The 19,115-nt window shown below is 40.4% G+C and overlaps 2 protein-coding genes across 4 annotated transcripts in view; one reads left to right on the top strand and one right to left on the bottom strand.

Moving 5' to 3' along the window:
* dhx9 (DEAH (Asp-Glu-Ala-His) box helicase 9) overlaps positions 1 to 7,232 on the top strand; it is a 64,491-nt gene extending 57,259 nt beyond the window's left edge. For both annotated transcript variants that reach the window (XM_055642148.1, XM_055642149.1), the window contains 3 exons: positions 28 to 143; positions 3,303 to 3,500; positions 6,134 to 7,232. In XM_055642148.1, coding sequence (XP_055498123.1) covers positions 28 to 143; positions 3,303 to 3,500; positions 6,134 to 6,818 — 999 coding nt within the window. In that variant the 3' untranslated portion in view covers positions 6,819 to 7,232. The remainder of the gene's footprint in view (positions 1 to 27; positions 144 to 3,302; positions 3,501 to 6,133) is intronic.
* A 2,581-nt stretch (positions 7,233 to 9,813) lies between these two features.
* The window catches only part of LOC129701136 (testicular spindle-associated protein SHCBP1L-like), a 44,326-nt gene continuing 35,024 nt past the window's right edge, over positions 9,814 to 19,115 (bottom strand). For both annotated transcript variants that reach the window (XM_055642150.1, XM_055642151.1), the window contains 4 exons: positions 18,198 to 18,351; positions 13,844 to 14,094; positions 12,439 to 12,561; positions 9,814 to 10,459 (listed from right to left, as the gene is read on the bottom strand). In XM_055642150.1, coding sequence (XP_055498125.1) covers positions 10,214 to 10,459; positions 12,439 to 12,561; positions 13,844 to 14,094; positions 18,198 to 18,351 — 774 coding nt within the window. In that variant the 3' untranslated portion in view covers positions 9,814 to 10,213. The remainder of the gene's footprint in view (positions 10,460 to 12,438; positions 12,562 to 13,843; positions 14,095 to 18,197; positions 18,352 to 19,115) is intronic.

The following is a 19,115-nucleotide window of genomic DNA, read 5'->3' as shown; positions in this document are numbered from 1 at the left end:
ATTAGTGATTGGTTATTTCTTTTCTAGATCCGAACCCGTGCTGTATCTGCAAAGGCGATGACTTTAGTTAGTCCATTCCAGTTACTCTTTTATGGTTCAAAGAAGGTGACAGGAAATGGTGAAATCATTTTGATGGATGAATGGTAAGTATCTCTGATGTTTACAGTCATTTAATTTTAATCTCTGTTAAAGAAGAATATCAAATTGGTATTTGAGATATAATCTACAGTGAAACTTGGCCCTTCGACCCAACTCATACATGCCGAGTTGGGATGTTTGCATCTAAGCTAGTCTTAGTTATCTGTGTTTGGCCGATATCCCAATAAACCTTGTATGTGTCCAAATGTATTTTAAATGTTATTTATTAGCTTCCTCAACTACCTCCTCTGGCAGCCAGCACGTTCCATATACCCACCACATTCTGAGGGAAAAAGTTGCCCCTTGGGTTCCTATTAAATCTTTCCCCTCACCTTAAACCTATTCTTGATTTCCCTAATCTGGGTAAAAGACTCTGTGCATTCACCCTATCGATTCCCCCTCATGATATTATACACCTAAAAGATTACACCTCAGCCTCCTGTGCTGCAATGAATAAAATCCCAAACTTTCCCTATAGATCCCAAGTTATGGCAACATCCTCGTAAATCTTCTGCACTGTTTCCAGTTTAATTACATCTTTCCTAGAGCAGGGTGACTAAAACTGAACACAATACTCCAAATTCAACCTGTTATTTATGGGAGTATTATGCAAAAAATGTTAATATTATTTTAAAGTTATAAACATTGCTAGCAAGTTCAGCATTTTTTGTGCATCCCAATTGCTCTTGAGGTGACGGTGAGCCGCGAACCTCAATTGAGCAGTAAAGTTTCTTCCACTGCGTCTATTTCCAGAAGGTTTGCAGCATTTTCTGTTTTTAGTGGTGATTTCCAATTTTTATATTTTCTTCCAATGTTGATAATTCAGCAAGATGACAATGACACTTTGTAGCGTTGTTATAATCAAGGAGTGTTAAAGACATACAAGGTGATTCATAATTAAAAAATTGTGATATAGTCTTCAATGTTTCCTGAAAAATTATTGCTTGCTTGGGTCTTTTGTGTCTCAGAAAGGCAATACAGTAAACCCTCATTATTGCAGACCTCTTTATAACGGATTTCAGTTACAGCAGACAGACTTACCGACCATCATCATCAGGCCAGGCTGTTAATGCCACCCCTGACCTTCACCTCCTCCCCAGCCACATAGGTGCTGACGCCACCTACCTGCCTGCCTATACAGGTTCCTTGGTCGCTTCCAGGCTACACCTGCCACCACTGTTCCTTACCTGCTCTGCAGCTGCCTGCGGGCTGCGACTAATGACTCCACTGATCCTTGCCTCTCCCCTGGTCGCCAGCAGGCCGGGGCCATCAACATACCTGGATTCAAGGCCCAGATCCAAACTGGGAGCGTGAAGAAGGTTCTCAACCCAAAACATCACCTATCCATGTTCTCCAGAGATGTTGCCTGACCTGCTGATTTACTCCAGCACTTTGTGTCCTATTGTGTATTAACTACCACCTGCAGTTCTTTATTTCCACTTCATATATATGATACTCTATTACTCATTAACCCTTTACTCGGCTATAGTGGTCAATAATAGACATCGCCTCCCCTCCCCCCCCCCCCATGGTTTGTTCTAATGAGGGTTTACTGCATTGACTTGATTCTGTTAATTTACTTTCACTTTTTGGTTTAGAATTGTTCCCAGTCCTGTGTGAGATAAATGAGTGCAACATCCAGTTTGTCACAGTTAAGACAAATGGAAGTTTCAAAAAATGATTTTGTTAATTAAGATAATTGAGGTATTAGCCGTTGCGTTGTGAAAGGCTACTTGAGTCCCGAATCGGCTCTACGAGAGTTCTCTCCCATAGTCCTAGAAATTTTTACTTTAACGTACTTACCCAGCTCGTCTTTGAATACCATAATAGAATATGCTTCCGCTATTTTCCCTTGCAGTGCATTCCTGACCCAAACCACTCATTGCATAATAGCTGTTTTCATGTCACTTCTAGCTCTTTTGCCCACAGTTTAATTTAAGCTTCTTGTGTTTTGACCCATCTAATGGGAACATAAATAATACCTTTAAAAAGATCCCCTCACAGCTTCCTTTGTTTCAAGGAGAACAACCCCAGCATTTCCAGTTTATGCGTGTAACTCATCCCCAGAATCATTCTGGTATATCATGCATCCATTCTAAGACCTCAGTTCTTCTTTTAAAACGGTGCAGAATTGTACACAAAACTCCATTTGTGACAAAGATTCATCTGATTTCTTTGCTCCTGTTCTTGGGTCCCACAGGCTCATTTTACCATCTTCTCAGTGTCCTGTTTGCTCTTATTTACCTCTCCTTTTTATGATTTATGCATGCAATTTCCCAAATCTCTTTATTCCTGTATCTCATTGTGTAATACATTAGAAACTTGTATTGGTCATGCTTCCAATCCAGGGATTCATTTTAACAGTTTATTCCACTCTTATCCAAAACTGCAGTCTTCCACTAATGTGTTCCTGATTTTTTTTAATCCATCCTGCTACTGCTCCTGTTATTGCCAAGGGCATCATTTTTTTTGGCAAGCAAATTATGTGGAGCTTTATCAAACAACCCTTTAAAAATCAATTTGCACCATATCAATTGCATTTCTCGCTTATCCCTCTCTATTACCTTGATTTGCCTCAATTGTTCACATAAATCTTCTGCTTTTAAAAAAAAATTCAAGTTAGCCCCATGCTAATATGTTTCTATTCAGTTAATACTTGCTGCTTCTTCAAACGTTGACGTTTACCCCCGTATGCATTGAGATACTCACCTTAATAATGTAAAGATCTGGAGATACTAAAATTATGGCGTAACATTTTACTTGTGTCCTAATAAAACTTAAGTGCAGTATAGCCAATTTAGAAACAGTGAAGCAAGTTATATAATTTACAAAAGGACACAAATTACTGGACTAATTCAGCAGATCGGGAAGTATCTCTGGAAGGTCTGAAGAAGTGTCTCGACCTGAAATGTCGCCTATCCATGTTCTCCAGAGATGCTGCCTGATTTGCTGAGTTCCTTCAGCCATTTGAATCCTTTTGTGTATTAACCAGCATCTGCATTGTTTAATCCTACAGTTCTACAATGTTTTTTTTATTAAGGCACATTCCCTGAAGAATTAATACATGTTGATGTCTGATTTTATTATTTGACTGGGTTATGTCTACCATGTTGATCCTTTCAGTGTTGGTTGCATTAATGCTTATGGTAGTTTTTGCTTTGTAGGATAAAGTTGAAGATGTCACACTATGCTGCAGCTGCAATTGTTGCTTTGCGTGCAGGAATGGAAGCACTGGTTGTTGAAGTTGCTAAGGATCCTGAATTTGTACGACAACTGGACCCTGCACATGAACGGCTGCTGAATGTGATCCGGCAGATTTCAAAACCTGGAGCAGCCGGCATTAATCTTATGGCAAACTCAAGGTGAATTGCATGTTAAGTTTTAGGAAGCACTTTAAGTGTGGTTCTTTGAAGTTCATGTGCTCATGAATTAGAATGCATATTCTGATCAATGTGAATGTTAGTATTTCAATGCAGTTGAGTTTTACAGTCAAAAGCTTTGTTTGCAATCTTCACAAGGTATGCAAAGAGGGACAGTCTTTACAGTATTTACCACCCCACGATTATCATATAAGTGTTACCTCAAATGGGATGGTGCAATTACTTTTGCACCCCTACCTGCTGCTGCACCCACATAGTCTCACCACCTTGGTGCTTGGAAGAAGCTTTACAGGCAGTTAACTACTGTTTTATTCATTTGCTTCATAATCAACCTGGGCAATCAAGGCAGCATTAGTGTTGTGGTGCGGCAAAGGTGGTGTGCAGTGTTTTGGAGGGAATTTTAATGCTTTTTCTATTATTTTCATGGTTGAAGACGGAGGAGGGGAATTAAAGGAAATATGGGACATGGGGATGGGGAAGAAGTGAGTATGGGTGGGGGGGGGGGGGGGGTGGGGAAGAGGGAGCAGCAGGACTGGGGTAGTGGGGAAGATGGTGTGCACCAGGGTGGGGAGGTGGGAAAAGCGGGGGAAGGAGAGTGCAGTTAGGGGGGTCATTACTTGAAATTGGAGAATTCAATGTTCATACTGTTGAGACGTAAGTATAGTAGAAGAGATAGGGGTCGAGAAAGGGGAGAGCGGGGTTGGAGATAGTCCAAGTGTATTTGAGGGCAGTGTGGAAGTTAGTAGTAAAGTTGATTAAATCAATTATTGGTACCGGGGTATACTTGGAACAAGGAATGGTCAGTATAACTAGCAAAAAGGCTGTCATGTTAGGGGCCCATGCGAGTGCCCTTTACTGCTCCCTTAACTTGAAGACAGAGGTCAAAGGTGAAGTAGTTAATGGTGACAACAAAGTTCCTCCTGGCAGAGAAAAGTGTTAGTTGAGGGGACTTAATTGATTCTCTGTTTGAGGAAGAACCAGAGTGCCCTGAAGCCTCCTTGATTGTAATGAAGGTGCAGAAAGATGGTAAAGATGAGGCGATAGGATGCAAGGAATAGGAAGTTGTTGAGGTGGCAAAGAGCATGCAAGGTGTCTTGGATGTAGGTCAGGATGGGACAAGGGTCAACAAGATAGAATCAAAGTATTTGGAGAAATGTGGTGGGGCATGATCAGGCAGAAACAATTTTGCTTGTGAATTTTGGGAAGGAGATAGAAATGGACAGCAATTGGGGAGCAATAAACTGGGAGGCTGTGCAAGAGAGATCGCTGAAGGTGATGGTTGGGAGATTGTGGCCTGGTTCATCAGTAGGGTCATGGTCAAGGGGGTAGGTATGAGGATGTGCCTCTCGTCAATGAGATTGAAATAATAATATGATTGGTACTGAGTGAGTGGAGGACTGTGCATTGACAGGGGTGAGATTGCCCTTTTGAACAGTCCTTTGATAAGGTAGGGTACCGGCTGAATTCACCTCTACCCAATTGCGCACATTGTCTCTGAAACTGGTAAGCTACACTGCTGATAACTTTATTCTACACACTGTATCTTTCCCTTTGCTCTACCTATTGTACTTGATTGTATTTATGAATCCGAGTTGATTGAATAACATGCAGCACTGTACCTAGGTACACGTAACAGCAATAAATCTAAACTTAAACCTCCAAAGTAAATAATGAGAGGTTATTTTTGTTTCATATTATTTCTCGTTTTTGCATTTTTTTCTCTTTGGACTACTTTTTATTTGTGTGTTTATATTATTATTTATTTGATAATGCTTGTGTGTAATCTGACTGGATAGCACACAAATGTCACTATCTCTCAGTACACGTGTAAATAATAAAATAATACCATTGTCAATGAGACTCCCCCCATACACCGTAACACATTAGTCAATATTACAAAAACAGCACTGGAGAATGAAACCAATGCCAAGCGCCTGGAACAGTTAGACAGCACCACCACCTGCAGTGTCACTATTGCACACTAAAATATTTTTTAAATTTGTGGTCAGGACATCCTAATTGCATGCAAATTAATCTCCTATCTACCATGAGCAATATGCAATCTGCCCAAACTATTATAACACTACATTCTGCATTCTTTTATTTTTGCTTTGCACTACCTTGTGTATGGCTTGATTGTTTTATACTCATATGTAATATGATTGGCTGAATAGCAAAATTAAATTTTTCACTGATTATGACTATGACATTGGTGCACTTGACAATAAAACGCCAATACCAAATATACCTTTTCACCTGGACAAGCTTGATTTGTTTTACTTTCATATCTGTTATAGACTTCAGCCAACATTCTGGTTCTTCAGCATGTGGCTGTTGTGCGAAGAGATTTGCCACTATTAACGTCGATGGTTTTAGAACATGAAACAGAAATAAATTTAATAATTTCTGTTAGGAGGAACATAACAGTGCAATTACAATTCATTTATTGTGTGTTGTTTATAAGCAACATATATTTTGTATTTAATATTAACAGGATTGAAAGCTTTACCTTGGAGAGAAAATAGAAAAGTATAAATTATTTTACACACTAACTTTTTCTTAATTTTTTCATGCTATTAATTTGACTAATGAAATATTTTTTGTTGTTTTTACAGATTTGGTGATGGTCCTCGTCCTCCCAAGATGGCACGTTTTGACAGTCAAGGATATGGTGGAAGAGGGAGCGGTCGTGGTTCAGGTTATAGGGGAGGAGGCGGTTATGGAAGAGGAAATGGATATGGTAGTTCCCGTGGCTCAGGATATTTTGGAGGAGGACGAGGTGGTGGGGGAAACTACCAAAGTGGTGGATATCGCAGCTACCAAAATAGTGGTGGTGGAGGATATGGTAGCTACCAAAGTAGAGGTGGAGGATATGGTACCTATCAAGGTGGAAGTGGAAGCTACCAGAGTGGTGGTGATAATAATGATGGTATTCGTGGTGGTGCAAGTGGAGGTGGTGGCAACCGAGGTGGTGGATACAGTGGTAACCAGAGCAATGATGGATACAGTGACACTGGGGGTGGTGGTGGATACGGTAGTAACCAGACCAGTGGTGGTCGATTTGGTGGGAACCAGGGTGGCAGTGGATATGGGGGGAACCAGGGTGGTGATAGTTTCGCTGATAACAGGGGTGGTGGTGCATATGGTGGGAACCAGGGTGTCAGTGGATATGGTGGGAACCAGGGTGGCAGTGGGAGCCAAGGTGGTGGTGGTGGTGGTGGTAACTGGGGTGGTGATGGATATGGTGATTACCGAGGTGGTGGAGGATACAGTGGTAACCGGGGTGGTGGAGGGTATTGAGGAAGATATGAAGACTGAGGTATCGTTTAGAAAAATACAGATGACCAAAAGTTGCATTTGTGCACAATTTATATGCATTGATAGTAATACAGCTATGTATTTAATTGTTTTAAGTAAAACAACAGTGCATGCACATTGCAAATGTAATCAGTTTCAGTTTGTTTTAATGCAAATGTTTTCTACATGGTCTGCATTTTAAGGTGCAATCATACAGGGAGGGCATATACTTATGACACATCTAAATACCAACTTAAAATTTCCAAGCACATTAACGTTTATATAGTGAATAGCTAGTTTTGAATGTCTTCATATTTTAATTGTATTGCAGAAGAAATAAAAACTGGAAGGATTTGTATTTGCGTAATGAAGTAATACATTAAAAGCATCAATGAGAAATATCAAAATGAAAACAAACTCTTTAATGGCTGGTTTTAGATTAATTCAATCGTGGAGTATGTTGCTCAAAGGCAGGAATTCAGAGGAGAGGCATTGTCATATGGCCTGTTAATGATAATTTGTTGCATTATTTTAAAATTAATTGAGTTTTGTAAGCTGGAGATTGCAGCGTCCTTCACTTTGCTGTGAAGAGTCCTGCACCAGTGAACCAAGGGAATATGGTAAGGGAAAGACCCAGGCCTCCTAGTACATGGAGATCAAATGATTGCTGATCATTGCTTTGCCGAGCAAAGGGTGTTAATATGTTTTCAAGAAAGGTTCAGTTGAAGACAAAGCACACTTTTTTGAACTTGTGGTAGAGAACCATTCATTTTATTTTCCCCACAGAATGGGTGATAGTGAGGTGTTGAAAAAAGTGCTGAAGCAGTCAATTTTACTGTTGTATTTGCAGCATCAGAATTTATTAGGGTAGATACAATGAACAGTGTTCTGTTTTGAGAAGCATAGACTGAGGGATGTTTTTATTCCAGTAATGATAAAACAAATAGCCGGTATATATGGATTTCCAAAGTCTGCAGCTTTTATCTTTAACCTTTTAAATTATTTTCTGTACAGATCATGATACTTTTAATGATCTCTGCATGAACATTTCAAGTCCAAGCAACTGGTTTCAGCCTTTCACCATTTAGAAAATACACTAGTCTTCTAGAGCATGAAAGATTTAGCTAAAAAGTTTGTTTGCTCCAATTTTACCCAGGCACTTACCATTTATTTCCTTCTGATTTTATGCTTCTAACTATAATCTTACCAAACTGCCAAACTTCATATCTTGGCAAATTTAATAGGGTAGAAAGCAACATGTCAATCATCGGAGATAGGCCCAAAATGGTAGATGTTCACCCATTCCTTGTATCCAGAGATGCTGTCTGACCCACTGAGTTACACCACCATTTTGTCTTTTTTTCAGTGTAAACCAGCACCTGCAATTCCTTCCTAAACATGTCAATCACACTGATTTACCTAAAACCTTTCAAGGTATCCATGTTATCTATATGTATAAATTCTATAATTGAACACTATGAATGCTAACTGGTTTGTAATTCCATGGTTTACCTCTCGCATCATTCTTAAACAGCAGAGTGGCAGAGTTGTCATTTAATGTTAGATCTTTGTTCCTATTCAATTTTAATTTGGGCATCAACTACAGATATGTCAGACATTATTGTGGTACTTGATCATTTTTGAGTTGGTGAAGAAGAGTTAAATAAATCTCCAGAAAGCGTGAAATGAGCACATTATCTTTCTGCTACCAACAATTGGATTTGGGGTGAATTCATTCATTTGAATAAAAATATATTCTGCAGGCTGAATAATGACTGCACTGATGGGGTTTGGTTGAATGTTAACATGATGGGAATCAGGAAACCAGTATCAGTCAGTGAGGGTAGAATAATAAATGAATTGGAGTTTTTGTGGGACATAATATGTAAGGTTAGTGAATTATTAGAGCATGGTGCTTAGTGTCCAAGACAAACGGTGAAGCTGTTGAATTGTAGAGGTAGTGATGGGTAAAAGTAGAACAGAAATAATATATGACTTTTGAAACTGAAATAAATAAGCAGATAAGTAGTTTAAGAAGGAACTGCAGGTGCTGGAAAATCGAAGGTAGACAAAAGTGCTGGAGAAACTCAACAGGTGCAGCAGCATCTATGGAGCGAAGGAAATAGGCAACGTTTCGGGCCGCTGAGTTTCTCCAGCACTTTTGTCTAGGCAGATAAATAGTTTGTCGTCTCTAATTTAGGATTCCATGGAAGTTCTTATTTAACTGAATTGACCAACAAGATGGTGGAAATGAAGTATTCAGCTAACTGGGCATATTATGTCATATCAGCACCTTGATTTGTGGTAGAACCAATTTAGTGGTTAAATGCTTCTTTTTGGAATATTCAGCCAAGGGTAGGGACCACAGCCCAGTTCTTGCCAGAGGAATAGAGAACATGTTCTTTTAATTGAGAATCTACACCAAATTTTATTTGCCATTTTTATATCATATATCTGTGATGATATTACAGAAACAATCATTGTGTAAATTCAAAAATCAATACACCATTTTCCTGTCTGTAAAAGCGATTCAAGCTTTAAATGTTGAAAGTAGTCAAGCAATTCTTCTTTTGATGCAGATTTATTTTGTTTCATAGTTTAAGGCTTTCAAATCAATCTGCACAAAGCTTGTAATTCTGCAGAGGATTTACATCCATACATATGCCTTGTTCATAATGCAATGTCAATAGACACTGCAAAATTAAACGTCATTTAATGAAATACATACATACTCCATTACACCCTTAAATACAATTACAACCTGTAGTGAAAAGTACATTATTTCATTTTGTAGATCTGAGTGCTGTTAGATGTTAGGCTAGAAAGACTATTAAGCTCTAGGGGCCTTACAGAGATAGTTCCATCTTCTAAGAACTTGTGTGTCTATGTGCACAAACTTTCCCAGACATTTGATGTTTTTCTGAAAATCAGCACCATTTCAATGCCATTTGGAATTTGTCATAAGCTTACTCTATGTTCAACTTTCCTGTTCCTAAATATAAACAGTCAATCCAACACAAGTGTTGAAGGATCATGAACTCTGGGGGAGGGTTGTTCCCAAGTCCTTAATCAGCTTTTAATTGAGAATTAAAAAAAAACTGGCAGCAGGCTGGAAACTTTTTTTTAAAGTTTTAAAACCACAGCTAATGAACAGATCACTCTTATTGCGCAATATGTTGATGGAGAAGCTAGCTTAAATAGTTTAATATACAGAACGAATGAACCGTTTTTATTTTTTGTTTTTGAGTTTAAATGTGAGGTATACTGCTTTCTTAAATGATGTATTCATTACAAATAAAAAATATTGAACAAATTTTGTTAACAGTTAATTACGGATCTGTTTTTGACTCACGACTAATTCAACCATTTCTAATTTGCAGTATTTCCCATCAGAGTAATTAACAAACAATTACGCCTATTTCTCCCATTGAATTGTTTTCAAACTTATTATTGTTCATTTCAAGACTCATATTCTGCATTGCTTTGACAAGATCATCCCTCTTATCACCTCCGGCAGCACATTCCAATACATTCTCATCTGCATCATGACAATATCTATCATCCGGCTGAATTATGGTAACGCCGTAGCCATTGTTGGAATGAACATAATTGTTATGGAGCTTCAGTTTTGGTGGTGGCAGAACCTAAAGGGAAAAAAAGCAGTTTTCATACAATGAAATATCAGGTCCTATCTCAGCAATTCTTCAAGCACATTCATTACCTTTGTAAAAACCTTCCCTAGAAGACAAACAAACAACATGCATTTGTATATATCCACTATCAGAGTAAACTATCCTGAAAGACTTTGCAGATACGTTATCAAAGAATCTCACTCGGTATGAGAAATTGGACACGGAATTTGGCTGCTTGTTTGACCAACAATGGACGCTAATATGCTTCCAATTTAGTGTCGTATGTGTGCTTGCTTTTTTGGGAATCAAGTGAGCTGCTGTAATGGAAGATCACTGACAGGATAATCCCTTTAAAAACAATTACCATATTATCTACAGGGGAAAATTGGTTTCAGATTGGCACTAATTAGATGACTCCTGCACCATTTCCTATTCTTCCTGGTGATTTCTTTGCTCCTGTTAAATTGTAGTGTGTCCACTTTCCTATCTGTGCTATCCACACATGGCTCCAGCTGACACTCCAGCTCTTAAACATGGAATTCCGTGCCTAACATATCTGGCTTCTTACACCAGGTTCTCAATCCAGCAATATGTGGCGACCGCTCTTGGCAAAATGACAGAAAGCTGTACTTTTTTTTAATGAGGTCTGAACTACCATAGTAGCCTGATAACATTGCAGAATGGCTGGCCTGTATGTGGTAGGCAACAACTTTCACGCTGAGAATAAATTCATACCTATGCACAAAGGATTTAATGAAGGATTTTTTCATGCTCCCTAAAATTAAACAGATACTTCCCAATATTCCTGCCAAAATAACAGGAAATTCATAATGCACACCCTATCAGCTGCAGCAGTAGACTGTCCCACTCAAATCCTTAGCTGAGTTATTTGTAGAACTGGTATGTTAGCTACCCAATCCATCTTTTTGGTTTAGAGATAGTTTACAGGTACAGTGTGGAAACAGGCCCTTCGTCCCACCGAGTCCACGTCGACCATTGATCACCTGGTTCACACTAGTTCTATCATCCCACTTTCGCTTCAACTTCCTACACGCAAGGGGGATAATTTATAGCGGCTAATTAACCTACAAACCCACGCATTTTGGGAATAATAATAATAGTAATAAATTTTATTTATGGGGGCCTTTCAAGAGTCTCAAGGACACCTTACAAAAATTTAGCAGGTAGAGGAAAAACATGTAAGGGGAATGAAATAAATAGTAGAGACATGACTAGTACACAAATTAAAGACAAAATTCAATTCAAAACACAATATGAGGCAATTCATGCACCGATGAAAAGGGGGACGTGGGGCTAAGGATAGGCAGAGGTGAAGAGATGGGTCTTGAGGGATGTGGGAGGAAACCCACATGGTCACAGGAAGAACATGCAAACTCCACACAGACTGTCCAATAGCATGCTAAGCTAAATTTTACATGATGCAAAATGTCTGCATCTGTGTTTGTGTTTGAAAATGACGTGGGTCTCTTCCTCGCCTTCCGCAATTCTTAGGCCAGGTAATCGTATGGTGTTTGAAAATATGAAGGTATGTGCAAAGTTAATTTGAAATACGTTGGTAGGTTTGTGAGGCAGAGATGCTGCTTTGACCCCAAGTTCCTCCAACAATTTGTTATTTCCCCAGGATTGAGCTAATTGGGATACTATCCAAAGATTATGATGACTACTTGGCTACAGCAACACCTTCATGAAAGTGGGGTAAATAATGGAACATTGTGCGAGAAATCTAAATTCCATCTTGTTAATGTATTACCAAGGTGTAAAATATATTTTAACTGTTTATAACTGAAGGCTCCATTCATAACACTCATATTCGGTAAATTATTTAACTAAAACAGCAGCCTCTGCATCATAAAATATCATTTAATTACATGTCAACAACTAATGTTAACAGTCATTTCTCCAGAATTAAATTACTCTTGTGAAATATTGAAGTATTAAAAAGGAATGAATGTAAAATATATTGGTCTTACCTTCAGTTTAATTCCACCTAACATGCTCTTGAGGACATCAGAACTTTTAATATTACTGCATTTGTGTATATTATTTCCTTCTAAAGAAGCAACACTTCCTGGATATAGCTCAACACCTGGTCCCTGTTAAAATAATTATTTTAAAGTTTAACTTCCACATAACATACTCAGCAAGTATCTAATATTTTTGTGGTCACTGAAACCTATGGATAATGAAATTATCGATGCCTATGCAAAATTGAATTACATTTAGATGTAATGTTTTTAAATTAATCAAACAAAATAATTAAATATCAAAGATAAATTAGGGGAAAATGCAATCAATAAACAATATCCATTTAATTTGTTCTTCTCATGAATTGCGGGGCACTTAGTTGAAAAATGTAGTTTTAATATAATTACAGTGAATTAATAAAGAAATGGGAAAATCTGGGAATAATGGACGTGTCAAAATTCATTTTGAACTTATGGGTTTGGGAGACGTATTACTTGATTAATTAAATACCCATTATAGAAAGAACACAATCACCAACACTATGAAAATGTATCCCATCCATATTATCCCAGAAATAATTATCTTTATTCTTTAGAGAATGTCAAAATTAGAATGAGAACACTAATTAAATGAAGATTTACTAAGATGTTAAAAAGAACTGAACAGATCACATCAAGAATACTTGGATTCGTTTTCAGACAAACTGCAACTGATTTAGAACTCACTTTTTTTAAACAAAATTTCTATTGGTATTGTGTTACATGTTTAAGCCACATGAAAAAAACAATGGGTTTAGACTAACCAGATCAGGATTACATTATACACTTTGGTCACCATAGCACAAAATATTAATCTGCAATGATTATGGGAAAGATGGTTTCACCTTTTTTGATTTTGATAATACATTGTTAAAAGCATCTTCAAAAAAAAAGTGAAATTTATGTGTGTTTTCTGCCCCAAAAGAAATGCCACAAAGCCAACCTGCATGGTTCCCAATGGGTCCAAGCTAAAGTTCAATGCAGCTGATGCCTCAAGTTGGGAATTGCAAGATTTAAACTCAGTAATGCTGAAGAAGAAACAATATATTTTCAAGTCGGGAAGATAGGTGATTTGGAAAAGAGCATGGTGGTTCCCATGCATTTCCATTTGATGGTACAATATATTGGCTTGAAAACAACAAAAAATCTTATATGAACCTGTTATTGAGTAGTAAGTCTTTAATTTGTCTCTTCAAAGAGACATCTGATATATTTATTTGCATATAGATCACTTCCCAAACTTAGGGCAACAAACATACATTTGTCCTGACTTTAACAATGCAAAATCCTGTATCAAGTTACATATTTTTCTTGTGGCAGTGAAGTATTTACGCAGATAGCAGTTTCTATATTGTCACTTAAGTATACTAACCTGAGCTCCTGTCAATTCGCAGTTTTTCATGGTTAAGGCTGCTCCTGTGAGTACACAAACTCCAGTGCCTTCGCATTTCAAAAGACAGTCTTCAAGCATCATGTGACCTGATTCTACTACCACAATGCCATCAGTAGTTCCCCTCTGCACTAAAGTAAGGTGAATTAAGCTAATGTTTTGGGATTTAGATGCGACAAAATTGTCTTGTGTAGGATCTGATAAGATTACGATTTCTTCACGGTTTCCAGCGCCTGTCAGTGAAACAAACATTTTTGCCCTGAATTTGTTTTAACATTTTATTTAATGTAGTCACCTTTGATTAGGACAAAGTTCAAATTCTGCTTTATAAATACATTCTATCAATTTCAATCTCATTACCGTTGCAAATTTCTAAAAAAATAATTCCCATCAGTTGATACAGTTTAATCCTCTCTGGATCATGGAGCCTTAATTGGACGCTTTGGAAAGCCAGATGTAATTATATAATTCCAAGTATTACAAACAATACATTGATTAAATATCAATAATCCACATTAATCACAATAAACCACATTAATCCACGTTAATCCCCATCCGCATTAACGGGACGGAGGTTCCTGGGAGTCAACATCTCCGATGACCTCTCTTGGACCCACAATACCTCTAACTGTGATCAAGAAGGCTCATCAGCGTCTCTTCCTGAGGAGACTGAAGAAGGTCCATCTGTCTCCTCAGATCCTGGTGAACTTCTACCGCTGCACCATCGAGAGCATCCTTACCAACTGCATCACAGTATGGTATGGCAACTGCTCTGTCTCCGACCGGAAGGCATTGCAGAGGGTGGTGAAAATTGCCCAATGCATCACCGGTTCTACGCTCCCCTCCATTGAGTCTGTCCAAAGCAAGCGCTGTCTGCGGAGGGCGCTCAGCATCGCCAAGGACTGCTCTCACCCCAACCATGGACTGTTTACCCTCCTACCATCCGGGAGGCGCTACAGGTCTCTCCGTTGCCGAACCAGCAGGTCGAGGAACAGCTTCTTTCCGGCGGCTGTCACTCTACTCAACAACGTACAGGTGCACAACCTTTTATCCGAAGTTCCAAATAACGAAAAGCTCTGAATACCGGACATTTTTTCGGTCCTTGAAAAAAGGTCCTTGAAGACGTTCACCGAGGACGGCCCGCAGAGGTGACAGCGGAACCTCCGGTCGGTTCTCGAAGAAAGGGGAACTAAATCCCCATTCATAAAAGAGAAGGTGAGGGTATATTGCGCGGGAGGGTTAATAATTGACAATCTGCTGCTGCCTGCCCGCTGAGTTTAAAAAGTTCCCACGGTAGACTCACGATACACAGTGCATTGTGAGTCTTGCGTGGGAACTTTTTAACTAAGCGGGCAGGTAGCAGCAGATTGTCGCTCCTTTCAGTTTCACCCCACCTACACCCCTCTGCTTCCCGGCCATGTGTGTGACCCCTTCCCTCCCCTCTCCAGCTCCCCGCCCATTGCACCGGCGCAGGGGCTTTGCACTGTCTTCACGTCGGAGCCAGTGCCAGTCACCGGAGACGTCAGGACCAACGGGACACCGGCCCCCAGGCCCACTGCAAGCACGGAGATCCCAGAGACCCACAGCCAGCAGCAGCCCAGCTTCGCTCCAACCACAGAGGAACACGCTCCCCGTAGGGACAGAAGCTGATGGTGTGCAAAGTACGTCTTGGGGTTGCGGATGAGGGGGCGCAGCTCGGTCTGTGACGTCTCCGGCCACCAGGAGCTGAGACTGGGAACTGTGGGGTTGTTTGCAGTTGCAGAGGGAGGGGGTAGGGGCGGTACAGTTCCCAGTCTCAGCTCCATTCTAGGGGGTGACCGGAGACGTCAGGACCAACGGGACACCGACTGCAAGCACGGAGATCCCAGAGACTCACAGCCAGCAGCAACTCTAGCCCAGCCCCGCTCCAACTCCAGAGGAACCCGGGTTGCGGATGAGGGGGCGCAGCTCGGGCTGTGGGCGAACTGCCACTTGTCGCTGTAGCGGCGCATCGGGGAACGTGTTCTTGTTGGTCCTGACGTCTCCGGCCATCCCCCTGGACAGGAGCTGAGAGACATCAGGACCACCAGAAGCCGCTCCCCGATGCGCCGCTACAGCGACAAGTGGCAGTTCGCCCACAGCCCGAGCTGCGCCCCCTCATCGGGACATCGACCCCCAGGCCCACTGCAAGCACGGAGATCCCAGAGACTCACAGCCAGCAACAACTCTAGCCCAGCCCCGCTCCAACTCCAGAGGAACCCGGGTTGCGGATGAGGGGCCGCAGCTCGGGCTGTGGGCGAACTGCCACTTGTCGCCGTAGCGGCCCATCGGGGAGCGGATTCCTCTGGAGTTGGAGGGACAGGGAGACACAGCGGCTTTTGAGAATGGTGGGCAATCACTTCCAAAGTTCTGCCCACACAGTCAGTACACCTCTCCTACACTTGTCTCCCGCACTAAGATCATCTCGCAGAGAATGATCCCAGCCTAACCCTCCCTATTCTCTCCTATTCTGCAAGAAAAAACTACATTGAAGACTCAAACTCGCGATTGAGTAACTGCCGGGATCGAGGCGCAAACTCGCGACCTTGCGGATACGAGCCGAGCACTCTACCACTACGCTAAAAATCTTCCATTCCGAAAGCCGAAAAATTCTGAATTACGAAAAGTGTCTGGTCCCAAGGCTTTCGGATAAAAGGTTGTGCACCTGTACCTCGGTGACTGCCAATCACCACCACCCCCCCCCCCCCCCCCCCCCCCCCCCCCCGGACACTTATTATTTTTTTTATTCAAATCGTTTGCTATGTCGCTCTTCAAGGGAGATGCTAAATGCATTTTGTTGTCTCTGTACTGTACACTGACAATGACAATTAAAATTGAATCTGAATCTGAATATTTGGAAATTTAGTAATATTTATTTCTACATGTGTGAAAAACTGACCACTTTATTCAGAAAGTTAAACAGGCATATCTGAGAAACGTCAACATTTAAGTAAATAAAGGAAAGTCTAATTCTACAATCTTCTGTTCATGTTTTGTCCCTAATTTCTGTCATTAACCTATCAACCAGATCTCACGAAAGGCTCATTCGATCAGAGATATTCATTGTCCTTTTCCACCTTCTCTGAAACTTAAACTTAACTTCTTTTTTTATTTCCTATTTCTGACTAAGCATCTTCCTGATGATGGTTTAGAACTCATGCTTCCAAACATATAAACTCAGAGAAGACTGTCATTAAACATAGTCAAAGTCCAGATGCTTTTTATAATCCTTCATATTTTAATACAATACTTTACCACTGAAAAAAATGCTACACGAGTGAAGTTTATCTTGAGAACAAAGGGATAACTGTTTAACCTACTGGGCTGCTCCCCAGAACCACGGACATCCTAACTTCGCTTGTTGAGCTGCAGTATGCAGAATTTAATGCTGCATTGCTGTTCCAAATGTAGTCTCTATATAAGGAAGACTAAATTCAGAGTGAATGATTACCTTCCTGTGTAGCAAGGCGCCCTAATAAAGCTGAAGTTAATGGAAATCAGGAATTAAACTCACCAATGGTTGGAATCGTTCCTTATTGGAATTGTTATTTGTAGAAGTAGATTCACCACTAAATTTGCAAAACCTTTCCCATCATTTTAAAGGCACAAGTTAGGAATACGATGGAGAACGTTCTACCAATCAGGATGAATGTAACTCCAACAATGCTCAAGTAACTCAATATCTACCAGGACAAAGCAGCCCTTTTGATTGCCAGTATCTTAAGGGCCTGTCCCACTTGGGCGCGCAAAGATTTTATCTTTGAGTTACAACCAGAGTTATAACTCCCACCTGAGCACCTCATACAGAAACAAAATATTGATATTTACACATCCATTTGCAGAGGTATCAGCAGCTAAATAAACAAAGGTACATCGATGCTATAAAATAATTTATGTGAAAATAGGAATTTATATATAAATGTATTTTCATGCGTAAAATTCAATAATATTTCTATACCGCCCACTTAAATAATTCAAAATCTGTGTTTGGATTTGCACCTAAATTATGAAATCATCTTAATATATTGTAATGAAAATTATACATTAAAAAAAGCAGTGATTTTCCTGCAATTTGTTTTCACAATAGTGTTTCCCTTTGATTAGAGAAGATAGCAGGTCTCTCAATAATCAAATGTAGAAATATCAAGTGAAACTGCAATAGAAAAGAGTACAATGAGGGATCACGTTGAAAGGGAACCTTCTATGCAGATATTATACAATCTGAAATACACCATACTTCACATTCATCAACCTCCAGACGTAATTAACATATCAAAATGGTGATATTTTTGAGTACATTAATTATTTCATCATATACCTTTTATGATGATATCATCTGTTAGCATTCCAAATCCTGAAGCATGATACTCTCCTGGAAAAATTACTACTGTGTCACCACTGAAACAATTATCCAAGGATGCGTCCAAGTTATCATGTTGTTGAATCAGCGTATGAGCAGAGAAATCCTTAACCTACAGTAAACCAAATAAACACTTGTAAATGTTAAAAGATGAAATGTGTTGCTTTCTGATTGCCATATGATGAAGTAATTAATGTTTCTTTCAAGATACAAGATACATTTATTTGTCACATGTACCAATTGGTACAGTGAAATATGTTGTCACCATACAGCCATACGAATAATAAAGAGCAAAGAACATGATAGACTTTAACACAGACATCCCCACACAGCGAAATCAAAATTTTACACTGTGAGGGAAGGCTCCAAAATTCAGTCATCCTCCTCCGTTGTTCACCCTTGGTCGGGGGCTCCCGAACCCCTTGCAGTTGCCGCCATGGGCGGCCCGATGTTCAGGCCCTCTCGCCGGGATGATGGAACTCCGACGTCGGAACGGGAGAACCACCTCAATGGCTTGGACATCCGAATCGGCCACTTCCTACTGGAGTCCACAGGCTGCGCTAGCTGGAGATTCAACGCCGGCAGCCCTCGGCAAAGGGGCCCAGGACTCCTCGATTTTGGTCAGTGCCGCCTGCGCTGGGAGCTCTCCAAACCCCAGCTCCGAGATGTTGAAGCAGCAGGCCCAGCACTCCGGAGCTTTAAACAGTGATCCTGGTAGGCATTGCCCGCTCCGCGGTGAATCCAGAGCTACGCCGCCGCCGCTGAGGCTTTGGTCCGGTCCCCGGCAGGAAAGGCCACGCCAATCCAGTTGGTAGCCAGGAAGTGACTGGGAAATGGTTTCGCCAGGCCACGCCAATCCAGTTGGTAGCCAGGAAG

Source organism: Leucoraja erinacea, chromosome 10, assembly GCF_028641065.1.
Source record: "Leucoraja erinacea ecotype New England chromosome 10, Leri_hhj_1, whole genome shotgun sequence".
Taxonomy (NCBI): domain Eukaryota; kingdom Metazoa; phylum Chordata; class Chondrichthyes; order Rajiformes; family Rajidae; genus Leucoraja; species Leucoraja erinaceus.
The sequence above is the reverse complement of the archived record's forward strand: the minus strand, read 5'-3'. Positions and strand labels throughout refer to the sequence as shown.